At 35.4% G+C, this 27,991-nt stretch overlaps 1 protein-coding gene across 31 annotated transcripts in view; it reads right to left on the minus strand.

The window, feature by feature from the left end:
- FER (FER tyrosine kinase) overlaps positions 1-27,991 on the minus strand; it is a 441,906-nt gene that overhangs the window by 305,002 nt on the left and 108,913 nt on the right. For 15 of the 31 annotated variants that reach the window (XR_011425626.1, XR_011425628.1, XR_011425627.1 and 12 more), the window contains 2 exons: positions 25,492-25,614; positions 15,078-15,267 (listed from right to left, as the gene is read on the minus strand). Coding sequence is in view for 11 of the 31 variants with exons in the window: in XM_023617899.2 (XP_023473667.1) it covers positions 15,078-15,267; positions 25,492-25,614 (313 nt within the window). In the remaining 20 variants the exon portion in view is untranslated. Of the gene's footprint in view, positions 1-14,793; positions 14,963-15,077; positions 15,268-25,491; positions 25,615-25,938; positions 26,074-27,991 lie in introns of those variants that run through there. The other 16 variants (XR_011425633.1, XR_011425630.1, XR_011425629.1 and 13 more) reach the window with 3 other exon arrangements.

Raw genomic sequence — 27,991 nt, forward strand, 5'->3', positions numbered from 1 at the left:
AAATATTATAAAATCCATAATTAAAAAGACAAATTTGAAATATATATACACACATATGTATATATTTTTATATATTCATTAATTAATTCATTAATATGTATATTTCATTAATATATGAAATGAAAATGAATATGAATGAAAATATAAATGAAAATGCAAAGTAGTTTTTCATTTGATTTGTAGTATATATGCATATATATATACATATACAAACATAAATGAAAAAGTTACTTTTCATTTACCAATTACTTGATTTGGCCTATATATCCACTGTATATGGATGTGAATATGAGCACAGACAAGAGTTAAAATATAAAGTGAAAACATTTTGAAATTTTAAGGGTTTTTCCCCCCTGATACTGAAGATATTGTGGCCTAATGCAAAAGAATATCTCTGGCACTATCCATTAACTAGCCTGTAATGTAAAATAACTTCATTTGTATGAACCAAAGAGAAACGAATATTTAAAGGAATCTTCTTTAATCGGGATATAATTGACATATAATATTATATTAGTTTCAGGGGTACAATATAATGATTTGATATTTGTCTATATTGTAACACGATCACCACAATAAGTCTACTTAGCATTCATCACCACACATAGTTACAAAAATTTTTTTCCATGTGATGAGAACTTTTAAGATCTACTCAACAACTTTCAAATACTTAGAGGAGCATTAACTATAGTCATCATGATGTACATTACATCTCCAGGATTTACTTATTTAATAACTGGAAGTTGGTACCTTTTGACCACCTTTACCCATTTTGTCCACTCCTTCATCCCACCTCTGACAACCACCAATCTCTTCTCTGCAGCTATGAATTCAGTTGTTCAGTTTTTTTTAAGATTCCTCACCTAAGTGAGATCATAATGTATTTCTCTTTCTCTGCCTGACTTATTTCACCTAGCATGATGCCCTCAGGGTCCATCCACGTTGTCACAAATGGCAAGATTTCATTCTTTTTTATGGCTGAATAATATTTCATTGTGTGTGTATGCATGTATACCACATCTTTATCTGTTAATCCATTGATGGACATTTAGGTTATTTTCATATCTTGGCTATCGTAAATAACGCTACTATGAACATGGGGGTTTAACATACCTTTTCAAGTCAGTGTTTTCATTTCCTTTGGATAAATACCCAGAAGTGGATTGCTGCATCCTATGGTAGTTCTATTTTCAATTTTTCTGAGGAACCTCTATATTATTTTCCATAGTGGCTACACCAATTTACATTCCCACCAATAGTGCACATCGGTTCCCTTTTCTCCACATCCTCACCAACACTTGTTATTTCTTGTCTTTTTGATAATAGCTATTCTAACATGTATGAGGTGATATTTCACTGTGGTTTTGATAGGCATTTCCTTGATGATTAGTGATGTTAAGGAATCTTGACCTGAATAATGTGGAAAAGTCAACAAGGATTCTGAAACATAATCATAATCATCTCCTAACTTCTCTGTTTTATAAATTAGAAATTCATACATCAAATAAAGGTAAAGCATAACATACACCTGTAAATACACTTTAGGAATCAGATCCATAAGATAATTTAATAATATTAATGGTTAGAAAGCCTCTGAAAGTTCAGCATGATAAAATTCATGCATATGAAAGCCAGAAGCAAGAATTTATTAATCTGCAAAACAGAAAGATTATTGTCAATATTAAAGTAATAATTGACATCTACAACTGACATTGTTATCAGGTTAAGAAACTTTTAAACTATTCTGAGAGTAAAATCTAAACCTTCTGCACAAAACCTTCTAAAATGTATCTTACACATAAACTACACTTTATACACATAGTAATATTATAAGGATTCACCAAGGCTGTCTTTATAATAACAAAAGACTGGAAACCAAGTCAATATGTCACTTCTTTGCTCAGATCTTCAATGGTTTCTAATTTCTCTAAGAGTTGACAACAGTCTTTACAATGGTCTTCAGGACTGCATAATCTAAAATGCCTCCTACTTCTCTGATCCCATCTCCTACTCCTCACACTCTGTTCCAGCCATACTGGCTTCCTTGTTGTTCCTCCAACACAAAGGGGACTCCTGCCCCAGGGCCTTTTGTTGGCTTTTCCCACTGCCTGGAATATTCTCACCCCAGGGCCTTCTCATCCTTTGCTCCCTTAGTTCTTTCAGATCTCTGTATAAATGGCACTTTGTCTGGGAAGCCTTCCTTGATGATCCTATATATAAATACTCCTCCCAGCACCCTTTTTCTCCCATCTAGTTTTGGTTTTCTCCAAAGAACTTACCACCACCTGACATATATAAATATATTTATTTATTGTCTGTCTTCTCCAATTAGAGTGAAAGGTCCATGAGGACAGAAAAAATTATGTTAGTTTTGTTCACTACTGCATCCCCAGAACCTAAAATGGTACCTGACACCTGACGCTCAATAAATATTTGTTTGTGGAATGAATAAATGAAAAAAAAGAAGTAACTCTATATGCATTATTATAAAATTACACCTAAAATATACTAAGTAAAAACGTGACACACAGAACAGTATTGTTGCATGCTCTATCATTTATGTAAAAAGAGCAGGAGGCATATAATATACATTTACATTTTTATATGCATACAATGATTCTGGAAGGTTATCTTTGAGGTAGGGAACTGGGGGACTAAGAAAGGGACACTTAAGCCCCTATACACATAATGTACTACCTAGTCAGAGAAATTAATTAAGGTGTTGCCTTTATAAATAAGAAATACATAAGATAGGGGCTGGCCCCGTGGCCGAGTGGTTAAGTTCGCGCGCTCCGCTGCAGGCGGCCCAGTGTTTCGTCGGTTCGAATCCTGGGCGCGGACATGGCACTGCTCATCAAACCACGCTGAGGCAGCGTCCCACATGCCACAACTAGGACCCACAACGAAGAATATACAACTATGTACTGGGGGGCTTTGGGGAGAAAAAGGAAAAATAAAATCTTTAAAAAAAAAAAAAAAAGAAATACATAAGATAATCCTGCAAAAAAAATCTACAATTCATACTTAAGAACTCAAGGAATATTACTAATTTACATGTGACTAAGGTATGTTATTAGAAAAAACTGAAATAAAATCTTATGTTTTAATAGTATTTCATAATATACAATATAAGTTCACACGCATTATCTGATATCCGTATCATAGAAATTCTGTCAGGCAAGATGGATATATATTCATTTCCTCCTTTTGCAGAAAGAAAACTTACAAAGGTTAAGGAACCTTACTATAGGTATACGGCAGAGGCAAAGCTCAATCAGGTCTCCAGATTCTTAGTCTAGTACTTTTCTCAGTGTATTTGATGAGTAAGGCTTAGAATTAACATTTGTCTTATGTATTTAAAGGAAGAAAATGCACCTGATGATGAAAACAGATAAAGCTTCAATGATGCTGTCAATAAGATGTCTCAATTGATATCAGTCCATTTTAGTGTTTAACTATAAAATTGAAAATATATTGGACACTACTGTAAAATGGATTACTATTGAGTTCATAACAGCAGACAATATTTAGATATCAGATATCAAATATCAAATCAGATATTCTGTTGGCTGAAAATGTAACAAAACAGGAGTTTATTGATAGTGCTGTTCAACTAAGCAGAACTAACTTACTAAGTTACATGCAGAGAAGATAAATATATGATGCATAATAGTCTAGCAAAAGGGCTTTAAAAATGTGCAATTTCAGAAACATCAAAGTAAAGGCAATTATCTTATAGACTAGCTAAACATACTTAAAAAGTAGGAACTCATTATGTGGTGCCATCAATTCTAGACATATTTGACATATAAGGGAGATTCTTTTAACAAAAATTATTATAATGTATTTGGTCCAAGGCACAGCTGTTATAAAGTAAAATAACTAGATTTTTCTGGAGTGAAAAGGAAGTCCAATCCCTCAATTCAACAAATATTGACTGAAAATTTATTATGTTCTTACAACTCGACAGCTAAAAGCAAACATGAAGCAAAGTGTTGTATTCTAATAAATAAATAAACATAATAGGAAAGTCAGCCAATGTTTACTCAGGGCTTAGAAAATTCTGGTATTTCCATCATTATCCAAGGGCAGCCAACAAACAGTTTACCCTCTTAATTAGCCCCACAAGGCAGATTCTTCTGCCCTGCACAGGTAGAATTGAAGAATAAGATAAAATAATCCTTAGGGGTATAGAACATTTAAACAACTCAAAATGTCTTCAGAATTATCAGCACATTTATCTGTCAATAACCTAATTAGACAAGAAAGGATTTATCTTTTAATTCAGCATTTCCCAAAGTATGTTCCATTGCACTGTGGTCCTTTCAGGATACTCTTTGAAAAGAGGTTAGGCCAATGTTTCCAGAGACACTGCATTCCATGCTATATTTCCCCACTGGGACATTTGATATTAAGTTTAGAAAATCCCTGCAGTCAATACAACTGTTTCTTTTGCCTTAACCCAGCATGTCCCAAATTCTGGAACTCATTTGCTCCTTGGAACACTTCAAGGACCAAATTCTCTTGATTTTCTACTACCTCACTGGTTACTCCTTCTTAGTCTCTTACTGATTCCTCCACTACTGGACCTCCTAACTTGAAGTGCCCTAGAGTTCAATTCTTATTTCTCTTTTCTTCTCCATCTACCCTCTCTCACTTGGTGACCTCCTACAGTCAAATGACTTTAAATACCATATGATGTCTACAACTCTCAAATTTATATCTCCCATCCAAATCACGGTCCTGAACTCCAGGTCCAAATACCAAATTTCTACATTGACTTGTTTTTTGGAAAGACAAACTGAAGTCTTGCTCTTCCTCACCCAGGCTGCTCTACATGTAGTTTCTCCATCCACTTGCAACAAATTCCGTTCCTCTAGTGCTCCTGCTAAAAACCTTGAAGTCATCCTTGACTCTTCTCCCCCCTTCATATCCCACATTTAACCCAAAAGAAATATCATGGGCCCAACCTTCAAAATATATCCAGAAGCAAAACACTTCTTGCCACTTCCCATGCTACCATCCTTTCTCAAACCGTCATCTTCCATCACCTGGGTTACTGCAATAATTTCATTGTTCCATCCTTGCTCCCCTTAAGTATATTCCCAACACAGGTGCCAAAGTAATCTATTTAAATCAAAAGTCAGAGCATGTCATTCCTTCGTTATAATCCCCCAATCCAATGGCTTCACATTTTACTTGGAGAAAAGCCATAATCCTAAATTATGGTCCACTAGGCCCTAAGATCTATTCTCCATCACTTTTCTAGTCTCATTCCCTTTACTCTCACCTTCCGCTCTACTCAGACCTCCTTACTGTACTTTGAACAATCCATACATGCTACTGCCTTATAGTATTTGCAACGGTTGTACCCTCTGGCTGGAATGCTCTTTCCACAGATATTAAGTGGCTTACTAGCTCCCTGTTTCAAGTCTTTGTTCAAATGTTACCTTCTCAATGATGCTTACCCTGACTTCCATTTAAAACTGTGTCCCAACCTCTGACCTTCTAGATTCCCAATCTGCTACTCTGCTGTTTCTACTCCTTGGCATTTATCATCTTCCAATATAATACATAACTTACTTATTGATGAACTGCCACTCATCACAGACTACAACCTCTGAGAGATTTTTTATTAGTTTTATTCATTGATGTATCCCAAGCATCTAGAAACGTACTTGACACATAGTAGGTGCTCAATAAATATTGCTTTAATGAATAAATGAAACATTCTTAACCAAAGACAACAGAGAATTACTGTCTGATACTTAATATTTGTCATTTCCTCACAGACGTCAGCATCATGACAAAGTGAATTGTTCCCTTTGTCTCTCCCTTCTACGTTACGACTAAATGGAAATTTATTAAACAGCAGAGGATTCCCTGCACAGCACAATAGGACATCTAAGAGAGCCACACAGCTGTGCAACTGAAGGTGGGTGGACTTGATCTCTGAAAGGCAGTGGAACTAGGTAAACATACCACTTCCCTGAGCCTCCCCCCACACCCTGGCAGCAGCAACCCAGACTGCAGATCCTCACACAGCAGCCAGCATGACTGTAAGAAGAGGCAGAGGCAGCCAGGCCCGCCAGAATGCTTTCAGAGCTGTATCCCAGCCCACGGGAACACCCACCATGCTACAGCAGCCCTGCCAGTAAAAATTATCCAGACTGAGTGGCGGCAGCTCAGTCCCCATGAAAGCACCCACCTGTGGAGCACAGCAACCCACAGGACCCACGAAGTGGTGGCTGAGCACCCACATAGGTGCCCATCCCACCTAGCAGAGCATAGCCTAGAGAAGGTGCCCCACCTGCTAAGAAAGCACCACATCTGCAGAGCACAGCAGCTCACAGGACCCACTGACTGGCAGTTTGGCCCCCATGTAGGCACCCCTCCCACCTAGCACAGCAGCTCAGCTGCTTCCCTGCTGAGCATGGCGACCCCACCCACGTAAAAGGGATCTGGCCACCAAATACAGAGACCCCGCCAGCCATGCACAACCCACCTGCCCAGTGCAGAGGCCCTGCCCATGTGAGCACAATCTGTAGAGCAGCTGTGGCCAGCCCACGCAAATGCAGAACAGCCCTACACACACAACTTCCAACAGAGGGGGCAGGATCAGAAAACACAGCTCCTGCTCCCCCTAGCAGTGGCAGGTAGAATCTGAAAACTGATACTACCACAATTGTGCCAGCAAAGGACCAAGTCATCAAACACCATGTAAAATGACAGTAACACTTCAGAGCAGAAGGAAAATGACAGGTCTCCAGAAGCCGATCCTGAAGTCACAGAAATTTACAATCTAAATGACAGAAAATTCAAAATAGTTGTCATAAACAAATTCAATGAGTCACAAGAAAGCTCAGAAACACAGCTCAGTGAGTTCAGGAATAAAATTAATGAACAAAAAGAATACTTCACCAAGGAGATTGAACTCTAAAAAAACAGTAAACAGGGGCTGGACTGATGGCATAGTGGTTAAGCTCGCATGATCCGCTTCTGCAGCCCAGGATTCATGGCTTCAGACCCCAGGCACAGACCAACACACTGCTCATCAAACCACGCTGTGGCAGCATCCCATATACAGAGCAGAGGAAGAATGGCACAGGTGTTAGCTCAGGGACAATCTTCCTCACCAAAAAACATCATACAGAAATTCTGAAGATCAAGAACACAACTAATGAGATAAAAAAAATAATCTAGAAACCATAAAAAATAGAGCTGATGTTATGGAGGACAGAATTAGTGCTTGAGAGGACAGAAATACAGAAATGTTTCAGGTAGAGAAGGAGAGAACTAAGATTTTAAGAAAATGAAGAAATTCTTCAAGAAATATCTGACTCAATTAGGAAAAGCAATATAAGGATTAGAGGTATTCCAGAGATGAGAGCAAGAAAGGAACAAAGAGCTTATTCAAAGAAATAATAGCTGAGAACTTCCCAAACCTGGGTAAGAAACTGCACTTACAAGTACATGAAGCCAATGTAACTGCTAATTACATCTATGCAAAAAGACCTTTTCTATTCATATAACAGTAAAACTGGCAAAAGTCAATGACAAAGAAAAAATAATAAGGGCAGCAGGCAAAAGAAAATAACCTACAAAGGAACCTCTATCAGGTTTTCAGCAGATTTCTCAGCAGAAACCTTACAGGCTAGGAGAGAGTGGAATGATATATTCAAAATACTGAAAGACAAAAACTTCCAAGAATGCTCTATCCAGTGAATCTATCCTTCAGATATGAGAGAGAAATAAAAGTTTTCCCAGATAAACAAAAGCTGAAGCAGTTCATTGCCATTAGGTCTGCCTTACAAGAAACATTGAAAGGAGACCTCCCATCTGAAACCACAAAGCAACAGTTTACCAAGCCTTGAGCAAGGAGGCAGACAGACAGAATCAGAAAATTGCAGCACTCTGTCAGAACAGCATAGGAAACACTTAATTATAACATAAAAGATAAATGGAAAGAAAGCATCAAAAATAACTATAAACAGTTCAATTTAGTCACAAACTCACAACATAAAAAAGAACAATTTGTAACAACAATAACTCAGAATGGGAAGAGGAAAGGAATGGAACTTGCCTAGGCTATCAGAAAATGGACTCTCATCTGTGAGATCTTTGGGGGGGGGGGGGGGGGTGTAAGGAAGCTTAGCCCTGAGCTAATATCTGTTGACAATCTTCCTCCTTTTGCTTGAGGAAGATTGCCCCTGAGCTAAGATCTGTGTCAATCTTCCTCTATTTTGCATGTAGGATGCTGCAACAGCATGGCTTCATGAGCAGTGTGTAGGTCCACGCCTGGGATCAGAATCCACAAATCCCGGGCCTCCAAAGTGTAGCATGTGAACTTAACTACTATGCCCTGTGCAATCTTTTATACAAACTTTATGGTAATCACTAAACAAAAAAATCACAGCAGAAACAAATCATAAATAAAGAGAAAACTTAGAAAACCATCACAGAAACCACCAAACATCAAAAATAACTATAAACACTTCAATTTAGTCACAAACTCACAACACAAAACAGAATAATTTGTGACAATAACTCAGACAGGGAAGAGGAAAGTGATGGAACCTGGTGAGGCTAATGGAGATAAGGGGCTATCAGAAAATGGAGTATCTCATCTATGATATCTTTTATACAAACTTCGTGGTAACAGCCAAACAAAAAATCAGAGCAGAGCCATAAATCATAAATAAAGAGAAAACTGTGAAAAAATTGGCAACAGATGTTAGCTCGGGGTCAATCTTCCTCACCAAAAAAAAAAAAAAAAAGGACAAGAGAAAAATCTCAAATAACTCATCTTAAATTACATCTAACAGAACTAGAAAAAGAAGAACAAACAAAGCCAAAAAGTCAGCAGAAGGAGGGAAATAATAAAAATTAGAGTAGAAATAAATGCAATAGAGACTAAAAAAAAACTATAAAAAGAATCAATGAAACTAAGAGTTGGTTCTTTAAGAAGATAAAATTGACAAACTCTTAGCCAGAATCCCTAAACAAAGAAAGAGAAGGTGCAAATAAATAAAATTAAAAATTAAAGAGGAGAAATTACAATGGATACAACAGAAATACAAAGGATTATAAGAGGATAATATGAAAAACTCTATGACAAAAAACTGGAAAACCTAGAAGAAATGGATAAATTCTTAGACACATACAGTCTCCCAAAAGTGAAGCAAGAAGAAGTAGAGAATCTGAATAGACCAATCACAAGTAAAGACATTGAGAAAGCAATCAAAAACCTCTCAAAAAGCAAAAGTACAGGACCAGATGTCTCCTCTGAAGAATTCCGCCAAACATTCAAAGAAGAGTTAATACTTACCCTTCTCAAACTGTTCCAAAAAATTGATAAAGATGGAACACTTTCTAACTCATTCTATGAGGCGGAAGCCACCCTGATACCAAAATCAAAGACAACACAAAGAAGAAAAATTACAGGCCAATATTGCTAAGGAGCATAGATGCAAAAATCTTCAACAAAATATTGGCAAATCAAATACAGCATTACATTAAAAGGATCACACACCACGAACAAATGAGATGTATACCAGAGACACAGGGATACTTCAACATCTGCAAATCCATCAATGTGATACACCACATTAATGAAATGTGGAATAAAAATCCCATGATATCTCAATAGATGTAGAGAAAGCATTTGACAAGATCCAACATCCATTTATGATAAAAACCCACAATAAAATGGCCATAGAAGGAAAGCACTTCAACATAATAAAGGCCATATATGACAAAGTCACAGTCAACATCATACTTAACAGTGAAAAACTAAAACAACTGAGAACAGGAACAAGACAAGGGTGCCCACTTGTGCCACTCCTATTCAACATAGTACTGGAAGTTTTGGCCAGAGCAGTTAGGCAAGAAAAAGAACACAAGGAATCCAAACTGGAAAGGAAGAAGTAAAACTCTCACTGTTTGCTGATGACATGATTCTACATATAGAAAACCCTAATGAATACACTAGAAAACTATCAGAAATAACCAACAACTATAGTAAAAGTTGCAGGGTACAAAATCAACATAGAAAAATCAGTTGCATTTCAGGGCCAACCTGGTGGCATATTGGTAAGTTCGCACACACTGCTTTGGCGGCCCAGGGTTCACCAGTTCGGATCACAGGCATGGACGTACACACCACTCATCAAGCCATGCTGTGGTGGCATCCCACATACAAAATAGAGGAAGATTGGTACAGATGTTAGCTCAGTGACAATCTGCCTCACCAAAAAATTTAAAAAATCAGTTGCATTTCTAAACACTAATAACAAACAATCAGAAAGAGAATTCAAGAATGCAATCCCATTTACAATCACAACAAAAAGAATAAAACATCTAGGAATAAATTTAACCAAGGAGGTGAAAGATCTATACACTGAAATCTACAGGACGCTACTAAAAGAAATCGAAGAAAACATAAAGAAATGGAAAAATATCCCATGCTCACAGACTAGAAGAATAAACATAGATAAAATGTCCATATTACCTAAAGCAATCTACAGATTCCATGCAATCTCAATCAGAATCCCAAAGACATTCTTCACAGGAATAGAACAAAGAATGCCAAAATTTATATGGAACAACATATACCCTGAGTTAGCCAAAGCAATCCTGAGAAAAAAAGAACAAAGTTGGTGGTATCACAATCCCTGACTTCAAAATATACTACATAGTACAGTCATCAAAACAGCATGGTACTGGCAAAAAAACAGACACACAGATCAATGGAACAGAATTGAAAGCCCAAAAATAAAAGCATACATTTACAGACACCTAATCTTCAACAAAAGACCCAAGAGCATACAACGGAGAAAGGAAAGTCTCTTCAATAAATGGTGTTGGGAAAACTGGATGGCCACATGTAAGAGACTGAAAGCAGACCAATATCTTACATCAAACACAAAAATTAATTCAAAATGGATTAAAGATTTGAAGGTAAGATCTGAAACCATAAAACCCTTAGAAGAAAATATAGGCAGTACACTCTTTAACTTCTGTCATAGCAGCATCTTCTCGAATACCATGTCTACTCAGGCAAGAAAACCAAAGAATAAACAAACAAATGGTACTACATCAGACCAAAAAGCTTCTGCAAGGCAATGGGAACCATAAACAAAACAAAAAGACAACCCATTAACTGGGAAAAAAGATTTGCAAATCATATATCCAACAAGGGGTTAGTTTCCAAAATATATAAAGAACTCATACAACTGAACAACAAAAAAACAATCCCATCAAAAAATTAGCAGAGGATATCAACAGACATTTTTCCAACAAAGACAGACAGGCGGCCAACAGGCACATGAAAAGATGTTCAACATCACTAATTATTAGGGAACTGCAAATCAAAACTACAATAAGATATCACCTTATACTGGTCAGAATGCCTATATTTAAAAAGACAAAAAGTAATAAATGTTGGCAAGGATGTGGAGAAATCTTCATGCACTGCTGGTGGGAATGTAATCTAGTGCAGCCACTATGGAACACAGTATGGAGACTTCCCAAAAATTAAAAATAGAAATACCATATGATCTACCTATCCTATTACTGAGTATTTATCCAAAGAACATGAAATCAACAATACAAAGAGATTTATGCACTCCTATGTTCACTGCAGCATTATTCACAATAGTCAAGATGTCGAAGCAACCCAAGTGCCCATCAACAGATGAATGGATAAAGATGTCATATATAAATACATTGGAATACTACTCAGCTATAAAAAATTACAAAATCCTCCCATTTGCAACAACATTGATGTACTCTGAGGGCATTATATGTTAAGTGAAATAAGCCAGACAGAGAAAGACAAACACTGTAGGATTTCTCTTATATGAAGAAAATAAACAAACACAGGGATAAAGAGAATAGATTAGTGCTTACCAGAGGGGAAAAGGGTGGGGGTGTGGGGGAAGGGCATAAAGGGGCACATATGTATGGTGACAGATAAGAACTAGACTAGTGGTGATGAGCACAATGTAGTCTATACAGAAAGTGATATACAATAATGTACACCTGAAATTACACAATGTTATAAACCACTATGACCTTAATAAAATAACTTTAAAATATATATACATATTTATCATTTTCTCCTTGGTATTTTGGCCAAAACTAAACCTAGGTAGAAAAAGACAACATTAGACTTTTCCTGACAAAGATGATTATATTATCTGCCTCCACAACTTTTTTAGATTTCTATAAATTAATAGACGGGCTTTAATTTTCATTAAATTATTTAGCCAAAATAAACATCAATATATCTAACACAATCCTAACCCTCTCTATCCATCTGAATCATCTTGGAATTTTTATAAGAATACACAATCCATGGCCATCTCAACGGTAGAGTTCCTTAAGGCCTTCTTCCACAGAAGCATTCAGCACTGAAGAGTCTGTGATTTTGTTAACACCGCCATTAATTAGGATCATGTAGAACAGTTAACTGTCTCTCTTACTCTTATGTAATATTTAGGTCAAATGTTCATTATTTTCCATAACATGATAGTTTAAATTTTTAGCTCTTCCAATTCTGCCAATAGTAAACTAAATTTCCCTTGCTGAAATTTTACACCACTTAACAAGGATGGAATTTATAAAGAGGAAATATCAATAGAACTGCTTGTGCTAATTTCAGGTTTTTCTTGTAATGTTATTCATAAAATAATGCTTAAACAGTCATTTAGGAAAAAAATCATTTAAAGATTTAATATTTTTAGTTTTTGAATAAATTGAAAAGTGATATTCTAATTATTAATTGAAGATTGAATTATGCAAAAGTTTCATTGAAATACGTGGGAGTAATATCAAGTTTCAAGAACCATGTACTGCAAATATTTCTACTTGCTTTATAAAACATACTGTAAAATTGCATTAATTAGAATTAATTAGGGGAATCCCATTTCATTCATAAAATGTCACTTAATTACTTTAAAGTACACGTATTATAGTATTCCTTTGTAAATTGCTTAAAAACTTACTAAAGGCATTCAACAATGAAGAGATAAGATATATTCATAATTAGCATTTCAACTATTTAAAATAACTTGGATAAAATGAAATATGTGACATCACTTTGTAAAAATTTACAAGGTATTATCATCATTTAATAAACAGATACAAGAGAAAGTTTGAAAGTGCCAGAAAGCAACGTGTTCTCTTAAATTGTATTATATACTTTCTCTGAAACACTATTTACTCATTTGTTGAAAAAGCTTTTCCTCAATGATTATGAAAAATAAAACTCCAAATGATCACAAGTTCTTAATGAAATAAGAATTAATGAACTGTTATATTTTAAATTTCAAAGTCTAGTTTTTAGTTGTAGTTTTCAAATGGAGATTTGCTATCATATAGTGACTTGAAATAACTATCTTTTATTCTATCATAATAATAATGCCAACATGGGTCATCTGCACATAGAATTACTTAAAATAAATTAGATCGCCAGTTTTAAATTATCTGCCACTAAATCAAGCTATGAAGTAAACAATTCCACACCAACACAGATACAAGGAAATATTATAACCCACACTCAGAGAACTAAATATTTACCAGCTAAAGTTTTCAAAAGAGAAGTAAAAGAAAAAAACTTCAGAAGAAAGAATGCATATGTCAGATAGTTATCAAGACCCAAAAAGCAAGAAAGGGAATCTAGCAGGGCCCTTGGTACATACAGTAAGATCCTTATCATCTGATAGGACAGTAAATGAGAGCAAGGAATTATAATTCCCAATTCACAATGTAATATGTAGATTAGTACAGCTCAATTAACAGCAAAAATAGCATAACCAGGGGCCGGCCCGGTGGCATAGTGGTTAAGTTCTCATGCTCTGCTATGGTGGCCCACCATTCGCCAGTTTGGATCCGAGGTGCGGATCTGCGCACCACTTATCAAGCCATGCTATGGCAGGTGTCCCACGTATAAAATAGAGGAAGACAGGCACAGATGTTAGCTCAGGGCCAACCTTCCTCAAAAAAAAAAAAAATCGGTAAGCACAATAATTAAAATACTTCATATTCATCTCCAGATTTATCACATTTCAAATGCAGCGTTTTTTCCTACAGAGAACACTGAATTTATTTAACAATCAAATTGCACTATTTAGAACCACATAAACTAAAAATTACTAAAATATCATCTATAACATCATTAATTATAAGAGTGCTATTTATGGACTGCATCTAACTAACCACAGAAAAGCCAAGGATATAACTCAGGCGTTTTCAATCTTGGCACTATTGACATTTTGGGTTGGATAATTTTTGGATGGGACTGTGAAGGGAGGGGCTGCCCTGTGCATTGTAGGATGTTTAGCAGCATCATTGGCCTCTACCCACTAGATACCAATAGCACCCACTAGCTATAACAACCAAAATTTCTGGAGAAATTGCCAAATATCCCCTGGGGGGCAAAACTGTCCCTTGGTGAGAACAATCAACATAAGTTGAATGGAAGGAAAGAAGGAACGAAAGAAGGAAGGGAGGAAGAAAGAGAAAGTATAAGAGGCATTCTTAAACAGTTAATGAAACTATATTATAAAATAAAACTAAATTTCTAGTTGGTGGATTTGAATGTGTTTATTGTAGTTTAAGGATATTTATAAGAAAGAAACCTTTTTTTAAACAAAATCAATGTTTTGTATTGTGAAAACAATAAATACATCATCAATCTCAGGTAAATAAGATTCTACTCTGCTTAAGAAAAAAAATTAATAAATAGCTTTCTCCTTATTTCTTACTTCTATCTTAAGAATAACACCCTACCTTCCTGCTGTCTCCCAGGAATAAAAACAAGTGCAGTCTTTTTTTCAGTTTTGAAGGCAAGAGAAGAGCTTTTTCCTCTGACTCTACAGGTGGTTTCTGAAAGTGCTCTCCAGGTGACCTGAGGTGACTGACAAGTCTATTTGGCATTTACAAACAAGTTTAATAGGACCTGCATATTAACAAGAGTAATAATTTGTTATAACAAACCGGAATTAATTTTTATATGCACTTATTACCTAGATACTACTCTTTCAAGTTTCTCATTTGATTACTCTTTGGCTTACCATAGATGTAACTGATCGTGCATCTTCTTCATAATTTACTACTGGAGGTGGCTCTTTCCCATCATTTTCTTGCACTTTTTGCTCTAGTAATTCTTTCTGCGCTGTAAACTTTGCCTCAGTACATCTCAGCTGCTGGACTGACTGTTTCAGCTCTTCAAGTGCCTGTTTTTGGCTTAACAGAAGCACAATACTAAAAGAGAACACATAAATTTAAATTATTTCAACTTCCTTAAGAAATGAAGACTTTAAAGGAAACTATATATATTATGCTTCTGTTTTCTTTCATTTTCATCTTTATGAGTCCTTCAGAATCATAAGAATTATGAACCTAACAGATTTTGAGTTGTCACAATGGTTATTAAATGTTAGCCTTAATAAAATGGAAGAAAATGTATGGCAGCAAAAACCAAATTCAAGATGCTTTCAAAATATTATGATGAATCGCATTCAATTTATTTTATAGTTAAACCATCTACCTCACAGAGACAAACACTTAGGTCCAGAAGTGCAGGACATAAAATGAATTAATATGACTGAAGTAGAATCTTAATTTATTTCAAATCTCAAGTGGAATATGGCTGGAGTCAGATCTGTGCCTACAGTAAAACAAATCAAATCAAGGTGACAGCCTGGGACCAAGCTGTGTGTATATTGTGAGGGGTGTGTGTTTAGATTGGGGAAAGCTGTCCTGACAAGGACTGAGGGTTGAACTGTGATTAAGGGAATGAGCATAACATAAATCCCCAAATCTTCCCAATGTCACCACTGTAAAGACAGCAGGCTTCCCCATCCCTCCTTAGAGAACTACATAGGCCACATGTTGCCTTATTGCGTCTTTTTATCCCTTGGAGGCTGCCCCAATGGGAATTTCAAACTAATTCACCCACATTAGAGCCACAAGAAAACAGGTAGGGTGGCAGGCAACATCTCTGGAAACACTGCCATACATAGTATATTACTACCTACGAACAGTAGCTAAGAACTGTGTCACGCACTACTGAAAGTAAATTATTACTATCTAAGAGACAACAGATTGTCTTAGGGAAAGCTTCAGAGCTAGAGAATAATGTCAGCAAACGTTATTTTCTTAAATTAGAACTTATAAGAATTAACAAAACTAAATAAGTAATCGTAGGCAGAAGGAACCTACACTAAGAGGTTTGTTCATAAATATGATGATGACCGATATTTTGAAAACTCAATTCCAATCAAACTGAGCAGGGTGCAGCCTCAGTGGATGCTATAAAGAAAGCTGTAATCCTCTCAATTATATTGCAATGAGTTGCAGGTGAAACTTGAACGAAAAGGTAGAGAACTGAGTGAGATTTTGGAGAAGTAGAACTAATGAGTAAGATTATTTCTAAGAAAGACCTAGCAATATCCAAAAGATAAACCATTCTAACAGGTGAAGTTAATGGCAGAATTAATGGAGAAAGATGTGCCATACTATCAGAGCTCATTAACGCTTCCCAAGTAAAGTCATCATGGACAGAGTGTAATTACACTGAATTAGGACAGATTCAACTTCATGACTTAATCACTTTGCTTTTCTCATCTTCAGTTTTATCACTGTAAAAATTAATAATACCTATTGTCAGGGTTGTTCTGAGAATTCAATGAGATAATATTTGAAAAATCTGTCAATAGGCACAGAGCATCCCATAAAGTAAGAATTCAGTAAATGGCAATTATCATCATCATTATTATCATCTTCATCACCCTTCAACAATCTGTGCCCTGTGTTCTAAATCCACACAGATTTTCTGATAAATTCATGCTGATTTGCTTGTTAGGTGGTAACTTCCTTTCCATAATAAATTGGTTATAATTTTTTTTTTATTTCTCAGTGAACCTCTTCAGAGAAAGTTGATTTTTAAAACAATCACTTTTGTAAACATAAATTTATAAGGACCAGATCCTGGAAAAGATTACACCCATATGAACCTCAAGCTTCCTGAGGGTTCCTTATTTGTATTTCCTAGCTACCAAAAGAATCACAACAATGACAAGAGTATAAGGAATAATTTAAAATGTACAAGGTAAGATGGCAAAAAACATTTTCATGTATATCTGCAAGATCAGTCCAAACAAAGGTGAATGATTTCACAAATGTAGACAAAATCAGTAGGGAAGTACACTGGAAAATAATAACACTCTACAATCATTACTGTTACCAGTATTCTTTTGCAAACAAATTTCATAAAGACTACTGAGAAAAAATGCAAAAAAAAAATTTTAAAAATGAAAGTAAGCTTTTCAAAAATGAAATATGAAATGACAAATGAGGCACAGTAATTGCAAAAAAGTAATGTGAACTGAACATCTGAACAAAATTTTTTTTAATCTATTTAAAGTAAAACACATATGTTTTATTGTATCTTAAACTGTATGGTAGCATGTTACCTATGAATACGTTACCTGACATGGCAAAGGGGAGTTTTCAGATATGATTAAGTTAAGGATGTTGACATGGGATATTATCCTGGATAATCCAGATTAGCCCTAATTAATGTAATCATAAATGTCTGATAAGAGGGAAGCAAGAGGGACAATGTCAGAGAAGACATTGTGGCAATGAAAAAAGACAGAGAAAAGGCAACATGATGTGGGGCCAAGAGCCAAGGAATGAGGACAGACTCTAGAAGCTGGAAAAAGCAAAGAGGGAGATTGTCCCCAAGAGCCTCCAGAAAAAATCAGCCAAATCAATACCTTGGTGACCTGATCTCCACAAATGTAAGAGAATAAATTTGTGCTGTTTTAAGTTACCAAGTTTGTGGTAATTTGTTACAGCAGCAAGAGGAAACTAACACAAACCCTAATAAAGATCATACCCATCTTCAGTTCAGTTTAAATGGCTGAACTGGAAGAGTTGTTTGGGTTGGGTATATGCCACTAACAACAAAAACCAAAGATTTAGGAAAAAAAAATTAAAGAGTTAGAAGCACTATTCAGCCAGAAAAAAAATGACTGTGAGTTAAATAAAGGAAATCTCTGACCTTTCCCTCAATTTTTCTGTGAAACTTAAACTCCTCTAAAAAATGTCTTAATTCTTTAAAAAAACGAGATATCACTACACACCTACCAGAATGGCTCAAATTTTAAAAACTGCTGGGAGGATGAGGAGAAAGCAATCACTTACACATTGCTGGCGGGAATATATCATGGTACAGTCGCTCTTCAAAAACTAAACATGCAATTAGCATACAACTAGCACTTGCACTCCTCTGGGTATTTATCCCAGAGAAATTAAAACTTATGCCCACACAAAAACCTGTACGTAAATATTTGCAGCATCTTTATTTGTAATAGCCAAAAAGTGAAAACAAACCAGGTGTCCTTCAAAGGGCAAATGATTAGACAAAGTATGATATATACACTATTACAGCTTGAATTGTGTCTTCCAAAATAATAATGTTCAAATCCTAACCCCAAGAACCTCAGAATGTGACCTTATTTGGAAAAAGGATTGTTGCAGATGTAATTAGTTAAGATGAGGTCATATTGGAGTGAATGGTCCCTTGATCCACATGACTGCTGTCCTTGTAAGAAGAGGAAAATCTGGATACCGAGAAGAGACACACGGGCAGAACACCATATGAAGATGGAGGCAGAGATTGGAGTGATGTTTCTATAAACCAAGGAATGCGGAGGATTGCCAGCCATTAGCAAAAGCAAGGAGAAAAGCATGGAACAGATTCTCCCTAAAAGCCATCAGAAGAAACCAGCACGCCAACGTCTTATTTCAGATTTTTGGCCTCTGGAACTATGAGAGAATAAATCTATGTTTTTTAAGCCACCTCATTTGTGGTACTTTGTTATGGCAACCCTAGGAAACTAACACACATACTACTTAATACTACTTAACAGTAGAAAGGAATGAAAGCACCTGGATGAATCTCCAAAAAATTATGATGAATGCAAAAAGCCAATCTCAAAAGTTTACATACAATGTGATTCTTTATATAACATTCTTGGAAAGACAAAATTGTGGAAATGGAGAACAGATTAATGGTTACCAGGGGTTTAAAAGAGAGTGGGAGATGGAAGGCAGCATAGCTATAAAAGTGCAACATGAGGGAACCTTGCAGAGATGGAAACATTCAGTATCATGACTGCATCAATGTCAATATCTGGATTATGATATTATGTTATAGTTTTGCAAGATGCTACCATTGGGGAAAACTGAATATAGGGTACACGGGATCTCTCCATATTAAGTCTTAAAACAACATGTCAATCTGCAATTATCTCAAAATAAAAAATTTAATTAAAAAATATATATCACTGCTGCAGCATCATGCTTCCTCTGCTGAGGTGAGGTTTTTTATCATCTCATATGCCTTAGATTTCTATATAATCTGTTTTAGGGATAGGCCTTCTTTATTCTCCTTCAGGAATTCTAAGTATCTACTGTATTATATCATATCAGCAATCATATAGACATTCTGAGACACTATCCTAATATCAAGAATTAGGTTAAAATATAAATTTCCTGGGTTTTAGCTTAATGGCTTTTAAGAACAATGAGACTTGCAGGGGAGGTATATGCCCTATTGTATGGCTCTAGTCCTGACTTGTTTTAATGAACATGTATGATCATGAAATCAATGAACAACATTAGCTTCTTCCAATTAATCCCACTGATCTCTAGGTATAATGATATAGTTTCAAATACATTAACACCTTGCTTTTGTTCAATAATTAGTTTGTAAAAAGTACTGCTGTAATCACTATACAACATACTATATAATTACTTTAAATGTTTGTAACACCATTGAGCAAACAAGCTATATGTATTTCAATAAGAAGAAAATTATAGCAAATGCATGATTATATAATACAACATGCATAGGAAGCCATAAATAAATTTAAAACATGAAAGGAATCAGGACATTTGCATGCACTACTTAACTCCCTACTCTGACCACTCTTTCCATGCTCTCTTCACAAGGAGGGCACCTTCTGTCCTTTAGGTCTCAGCAAAAATGCCATTTTCTAGGAGACCCCTGACCACCTATCTTAAGTAGGTCCTCATCTGTTAATCTTCCATCTTAGCTCCTTGTTTCATAGCAATTATCACAACTGTTAATTTCTTGTTTTGTATTGGTCTACTCCACAAGTGTAAGCTTCATGAGACATGTGACCATAAACATCTTATCTTTCATTGTATTCACAGCACCTAGCAGACATGCCATAAATATCGTTAAATGAATTCCCTATTTACACAGCACACTTTTTTTTGTAATACACATAATCTAAAAATTCTGAGACAAAAATAAAACGTCCCTGAATTTGAAGACTATACTCTAGATGGTTCAAGTCTTACCTTTACCATAAGCTAGATGTGACATCCTGTAAGTCTTTGAAAATTTCTGGGCCTCAGATGTCACACACTTTGAAAGACAGGGAGGTTGAATCAAATGATCTCTTAAGATTCTGCACGGTCCCAGAGTTATGATTTTATAACATATAAAGTATTTTTAAGTACTACATGATGAGAAGAAACAATACAAAATTGAATAATCATCCACTTTTTAGAAGTCAAACCAAGCATTAAAACCAATAGTAATATTACCAGTTCTTTATGCCATTGAGTCATAAATAACATATGCCTGGTATGTTTAACATATAATATGCCATAATAACATATAATAATAACATATGCCATAAGCTGTTTTCTAATATAATAGTCAAGGATCACAAATCAGAAGATTGATATTATTTCCATTTGAATAAGTATGTTTTAGAAGCAATGAGTAAAGGTATGTATACCAGAGTGACACTTTGTGCTATATTAAAATTATACCACTTCAAGTGGTTGCTTTTATTCCTTTCACTCTTCTTTTTTAAAAATAAGATTCTGTAAGAGCTACATTTCAAATGAGACCTGCATTATGTATATACGCTAAAAGTCTGCTCTTGTTAGCGTGAATCTAATGTTACATAAAAGCCGTTCTTTAACTTTATTTTTCACTTTATATTATTCAATTATAAGAATCAACACTATGAAATAATTTCTCATAGGATTTATTTTTTCACTGTTATTGTAAGATGTTTCAGAGACATTTATGTTAAATCCAAATTTAAAGATTTTAACTTTAGTCCCTAACATGTTACATTTTGCTAGGACCAATAATGCTATTTTTATTAAGTAAAAGTTCAATATAACTCCATTAACTTAGAAATAACTTAAAAATACAAACATGTAACTTAGGGTATTTTTAGTATTTGTGAAGAAATGTTTTGTTTTATTGTTTTTATTACTTTCAAGTTACACAGTATATGAAGCTAACAAACTGTTACAGAGTAAAAATAATTCTATTTTCAAAACTAGATAAAAATTGCTTTTAATTATTTAAGTGCATTTAACATATATATGTAGATATATATACACATACACACACAAAAAAGAGAATATTTTCAATTAAGAAATAGAAATGCAGGGGTTGCCCCGGTGGCATAGTGGTTAAGTTCACATGCTCCACTTCAGCAGCCCAGGTGTTCACCAGTTCGGATCCTGGGCAAAGACCTACATACCACTCATCAAGCCATGCTATGGTAGCGTCCCATATACAAAATAGAGGAAGATTGGCACAGATGTTAGCTCAGGGACAATCCTCCTCAAGCAAAAAGAGGAAGATTGTCAACAGATGCTAGCCAGGGCCAATCTTTCTCACCAAAAAAAAAAAGAGAAAGAAATAGAAATACAAACATTTCCCCAGAATTCCTTTCAGACCGTTTAGCAAAATATTTTAACATATAATTCAAAGACAAACTTCACCACTACCAATGTCTAAATTAATGAGATTTCACAATGACTATTTAGTTATACAAATAGACTTAACATTTTCAAGATTATACCCTAAAGCTAACAAGAAAAACTCCATGGTAACAAAGGGCTAGCAGAACTTGGGTTAAACTGAACTCACCCCCTGAATTGCTTGACATACTTTTCCCTTCTAATTTACTCTTCTAAGAACACTATTAGAATCATAAAATCAAGCAAATGCTGTGATCAAAAGGACAGAAGCTTTGGAGTCAAGAACTCATGTGTTTTCTACCACTTACTAGGTATGTGATTGTAAGTAAGTTATCTAAATTCTCTAAGTTCTAATGGTAAAATACAGGCAATTACACAGAGGTATGGTGAAGATACCATTTAGTGAGTTAATATATATATAAAACATCCAGCACAATGTGTGGAACAGAGCAACAACTCAAGAAATGCTATTTCCCCTATATCCACTGCCCTTTAAGCCCCCTCTCCTCTACTTGCATACTCATCTCCTGATAAATATAAACAGGTGGAGGAATGTGGATCCTACTCATTACGTAGAGGAAAAGACAGTCCAAGATTTGAGTCTTTAAAAACACAGCAAAGAAAAACACCAAAAAGTCAAAGAATCCCACAACTTTAAGAAAATCCTTAAAGACTGCCTCCTCAAACAACAATATGGTCAGACATGCTGGTGAGAGGGTCAGCTATCCTACTGTCTTTCTTTATATCCACTAAATTTTAAAACGAGAGTCATTTACAATGTATGCATTTACAAAAAACTATAAAAAGTAGAACCACTTGGTTATCTGTAAACACGTGAAAAGATTTATTCGCAAAGAGAAAAAGGCAAAAGAAAATTATTTTTTTGAAGTGTATATGTGCAACAGTTTATGAATTTTATTTCTATAATCCCAGTAGAATCTGCTGTTGATGCAATACTGAAAATTTCCAGATTTATTAAAGGAATGCCCAGAGTGACTCAAATTTTCCTATTCTCACCTTTAAAATGCTCATTGATTCCAATATGATATTTAATACAAAGTTGTAATAAAAGCCATAGTATAAATGAAAGAGGTAGGATCCTAATATTCTGAGTTGTACACATAGGATAGATGGCACTGCCATTCACTGAAATAAGGAATACTAAGGTGAACTGGGTTGAGTTTGGTTGTATTGAGGAGATTTTTAATTCAGCATTAGACATGGGAAATTTAGGGTACTTCTAAGACATTGAAGAATGTCAAGTAGGTAACTGATTACATGGCCATACAGTTCAGAGAAGAAATCTGAGCCAGAGTAATAAGTGTAGGTCATACCCCTAGGTGATCTGCTGAGCAGTGTTCAAGGAGGGATGCAACATACCCTGGGGCCATGCCTTGAGTAACTCCAAAATAGACTGGCTGAGTGAAGGAGAATGAGTTTACAGAGGAGTGACCAGAAAGAGAGGAGTAAGCTCTGGCATCTTGGTCCCAAAGGCCAAGAGAAAAGAAGGAATATGAAGTCTGCAGAGTCAGATACTGTGAAGAGGGCAACTAGGAGCTGCTAAATTTAACAATGTAGATGTCAGTGGTGATCTTACAGATACCTATTTCAATAGTGATGAGGCAGAAGCCAGATACATGTGGGATGAGAGGTAAGTGGGAGTTGAGGAAAAGAGTGAACATAATCACTCTTAGAATAAGTTTGACTAAGAAACAGAAAGCAAAGACAGTAGTTGGGAGAAAATATGGAGATTAAAACAGGGTATTCTGGGGTGGGCGGAGAGATGGGGATTGTTTTTACAAGTCAAGATTTAAGCATATTTAAAAAGTGAACACAGGAGCCAGTTGAGAAGAAAAGGTAAACATAATACAGACAGTCCCTGACTTCATGATTTTTCAACTTTACAATGGGGTGAAAGCAAAACTCATTCAGTAGAACCCATACTTCAAATTTTGAATCTTTATCTTTCCCCAGGCTAGCAATGTGTGGTACGATACTCTCTCATGATGATGGGCAGTGGCAGCCAGCCACAGCTCCCAGTCAGTCACAGGATCATGAGGGTAAACAAGCCATACACTGACAACAATTACGTGCCCACACAACCGTTCCGTTTTTCACTTTCAGTACAATATCAAACAAAATACATGAGATATTCAATGCTTTATCATAAAATAGGCTTTATGTTAGATGATTTTGCCCAAGTGTAGGTTAATATAAGTCTTATGAGCACGTTTAAGGTAGGCTAAGCTAAACTATGACGTTTAGTAGGTTAAGTGTATTAAATGCATTTTCAACTTACAATATTTTCAACTTACGATGGGTTTATCAGGACATAACCCCATCATAAGTCAAGGAAAATCTGTATAAAAAATAATATAAGATTTTGGGCAAAGTAAGAGATGATGGGATACAAAAAAATAGGCACAAGAAACAGATTTAGACAGGACAAGGAAGTAAGGAAAGAGAATGGGTACAAATGTAGTGGATTTGGATATCTAGTCCCCCCCAAAAAAGGGGAGTTGCCACCTGATGGTTCTAATTTTTTCTGTAATGTAAGAGAGGTCCATCTGCTGATTATGGTGAGAGAGATAAGGGAATCAGAGATTTTAAAGAAGTGGAGAATATTTGAAAAGTCGTGTAGAAAGTAAGAGTAAGTCTAGACCAGAGAAATGCTACCTATCACAGTTTCCTTAAGAGTTTTAACAAATCAAGCCAGTTGTGAGAGTTATGTGAGAATATGAAATTTACATGGTCTAGCCAGGATTACAGAAACCACACTAGTAACCCCTGTTGGAGATGCAAACAACGATCAAAGCCAGATTAGAAATATTAAATTTTAGATCAAAATTTAAATCTTAAGGGCTGGCCCCGTGGCCGAGTGGTTAAGTTCGCGCGCTCCGCTGCAGGCGTCCCAGTGTTTCGTTGGTTCGAATCCTGGGTGCGGACATGGCACTGCTCGTCGGACCACGCTGAGGCAGCGTCCCACATACCACAACTAGAAGAACCCACAACGAGAAATATACAACTATGTACTGGGGGGCTTTGGGGAGAAAAAGGAAAAAATAAAAAAATCTTTAAAAAAAAAAAAATTTAAATCTTAAAACAGTAGAAAACATAATTAAAGTAATTAGTAAAAACAAGAGTAAATCAAGACAAGTAAAGTCAGAAGATTCAGGTAGATATTTACAGACCCAGAAATCAGCCAAAAAAACAATAGGACAAAAACACCACAGCAAATATCAGAAGGACTTTTACAGGCAAACCCGACTGCTATTTTCTAAGTTAGTTTGCTTCCTTCTAAGACAGTAAAAGCCAATTTCTAGATAATACTGGCCTGCCACTTTCTTAACAAGGAATTCACAGTGAATCTGGTGGACATTGATGAGGAGAAGTAAAGATAGCTTTTGACAGAATTTTTTGGAAAACAAACAGTTCAAATTGTTAAAACATGGAGACATATGATCAGTATATTGACAAAAACACAAAATCACTTTTCTAGAGTCCTGTAAAGTAACTCAACTATACCAAGTTTTATACTTAAAATGACATTTCCGGTTCTAGAAATTTTACACCATAATACCACGTAACTAAAGTATTTCTGTAAAATTACATCAATTATACTTTCTTCCTTCAAATTATTTTTGTTTTACTCACTCAGACTTCTTTTCATAGGTCTTAGAAGATTCCTCAATTCTCTTCTCTAATTCCAGGACAGCCTCCTCCTTATTTAAAAGCATCTGCTGTGTCTGCATAAGTTCTTCTGCTAAGGTTTTCAACCTGGAATGAACAATTATCAATCAATATGTTAATTACATTTAGTTTACACACAGAAAAAGCATTCATAAATCTAAGGTTGCAATGTCAAAAACAGTAGCCACATATAATTTAACTTAAAGTAAAATTTCAGTCCCTTGGTTGCATTAACCACATTTAAAATGCTGGAGAGACACATGTGGCTAGTCGTTACTTTACTGGACATTTCAATAATCACAGTAAGTATGCTTGAGCAATGCTGTTTTAGAGAGTCTTATTCATCAAACAAAAAACAAAAAGAAACAGAAGCAGAAAATAGAGGAGGAAAGGACTAAAGTAAGTACATACCTGTCATGTTCCAGGAAGAGTGTACAGTGTAAACATGATGGTTTTTGTTTTCCGACAAACATGTATTTACATTCTGGCTTTGCTATTTTCATCTGAGATTCTGAGCAAGTTACTTAAGCTCATTGAATCTATTTTCTGTAATTTGAGTTCAGGAATACTGCTTCAAAGCATTGTTTTGAGGATCAAATGTATATATAATGACTAGTATTGAGTAGGCATTGAGTTGATGGTATCTAGTATTATTTACATCTGGTATCTCATTTAATTCTCTCAACAATCTATGAGATAGATACTATTATCCTTATTTTAAAGAAAAGAAAGTGAGGCTCAGTTGTATGGCAATTTAAATTGATGATAAGCTATGTCTATTTCCACATATTGTAATAATGCTTTAGGAGTATTTTCTATATAGATTTGAAGATAATTAAACATATAAAATTAATATGCATTCATAGACCAGATAATTTATGGTTGCATTTGGTCCTGAATAGAAATATTTCTACCAGAAAAACACACATAGCTATCATATCACACTAAAATCTTTATATTCACCCTTATCAAGCAGGCCATGAAACCCAAAATATACAAAAGAAAATACTAAATACTCCAAGTCTATGAAAATTTAAATTTATTTAAAGCTAGAGAGATGATAACAAAGTCAAAAGACAAACTGTGAAGAAATATTCGCAGTGCAAATTACAAGCAAAAGGATTCTTAATGAAGAAAAATTCATAGAAACAAGACAACCTAACATGAAAATGAACAAAGAACACAATTGGAAGTTCATCGAGAAAAAACTCAAATATTAATAAGCACATGGAAATATTTATAACCTGACCCACAATATCTGCAGATTAAACAGTAAGTTATTTTTCACCTACTAAAATTGACAAGTATAAAAAAGTGATAACATCCATTATTTTCAATATTGTAAAAACAATAGAAACATACATATACAATTGGCATAAATTTTTCAGAGGTCAACTTGGAATTGTCTCTCAAACTTCAAATTAGAATATTCTTTAATCGCCGAAAAATCTGTTTTACCAAAAGACTTTACAATGTGCACAAAATTTGTCCACAAAAAGATGTGTGTTGCAATATTGTTTATAAAACAAAAAACTAGAAAATATTTAAATGTCCATCACCAGGGGATTGGCTGAATAAATTTTAATCCATTTAAGAACAAGAATAGTGGGGCTGGCCCAGTGGTGCAGTGGTTAAGTTCACACGTTCCACTTCAGCGGCCTGGGATTCGCTGGTTTGGATCCCTAGTGCAGACCTATGCACTGCTTGGCAAGCCGTGCTGTGGTAGGCGTCCCACATATAAAGCAGAGGAGATGGGCATGGATGTTAGCTCAGGGCCAGTCTTCCTCAGCAAAATAGGAGGACTGGTGGCAGATGTTAGCTTGGGGGTAATCTGCCTCAAAAAAAAAGAACTAGACTAGCACATAGTCACTAAAAAAATGAGGTACACACATATAAGATTCTTCTATGACATTTTTTTCTAATTAAAAAGGATGATGCAAAAGAATATATATGGTTCCATTTATATTAAAATATATGTGCTATGGACTGAATTGTATTCCCTCAAAATTCACATATTTAAGCCATAATCCCCAATGTGATGGTGTTTGGAGATGAAGCCTTTATGAGATAATTAGGGGTAGATTACATTAGTGCCCTTGTAAGGAAAGATACCAGAGAGTTTACTCAGGCTTTCTCTCTCCAAGCACACAAAGAAGTCATGTGAGTACATAAGAAGGCAGCAGTCCACAAGCCAGTAAGATAGTCTCACCAGTAACTAACTGGCCGGCACCTTGATCCAAAACTTCTAACCTCCAGAACTGTGAGAAATAAATTATACTGGCTTAATCCACCAGCATATAGTATGCTGTTATGGCAGCCAGAGCAGACTAATAACGTATATATTTATGTGTGTGTTTGTACGTGAATGTACAGGAGAACCAGATTACTACAAACCAAGCTTTCATCAACACTCTGAGGGGTGTGGGATTGGAATAGGGGTGATTTAAGGCCAAAAAACTCTTTC

Source organism: Equus caballus, chromosome 14, assembly GCF_041296265.1.
Source record: "Equus caballus isolate H_3958 breed thoroughbred chromosome 14, TB-T2T, whole genome shotgun sequence".
In the NCBI taxonomy this organism is placed as follows: domain Eukaryota; kingdom Metazoa; phylum Chordata; class Mammalia; order Perissodactyla; family Equidae; genus Equus; species Equus caballus.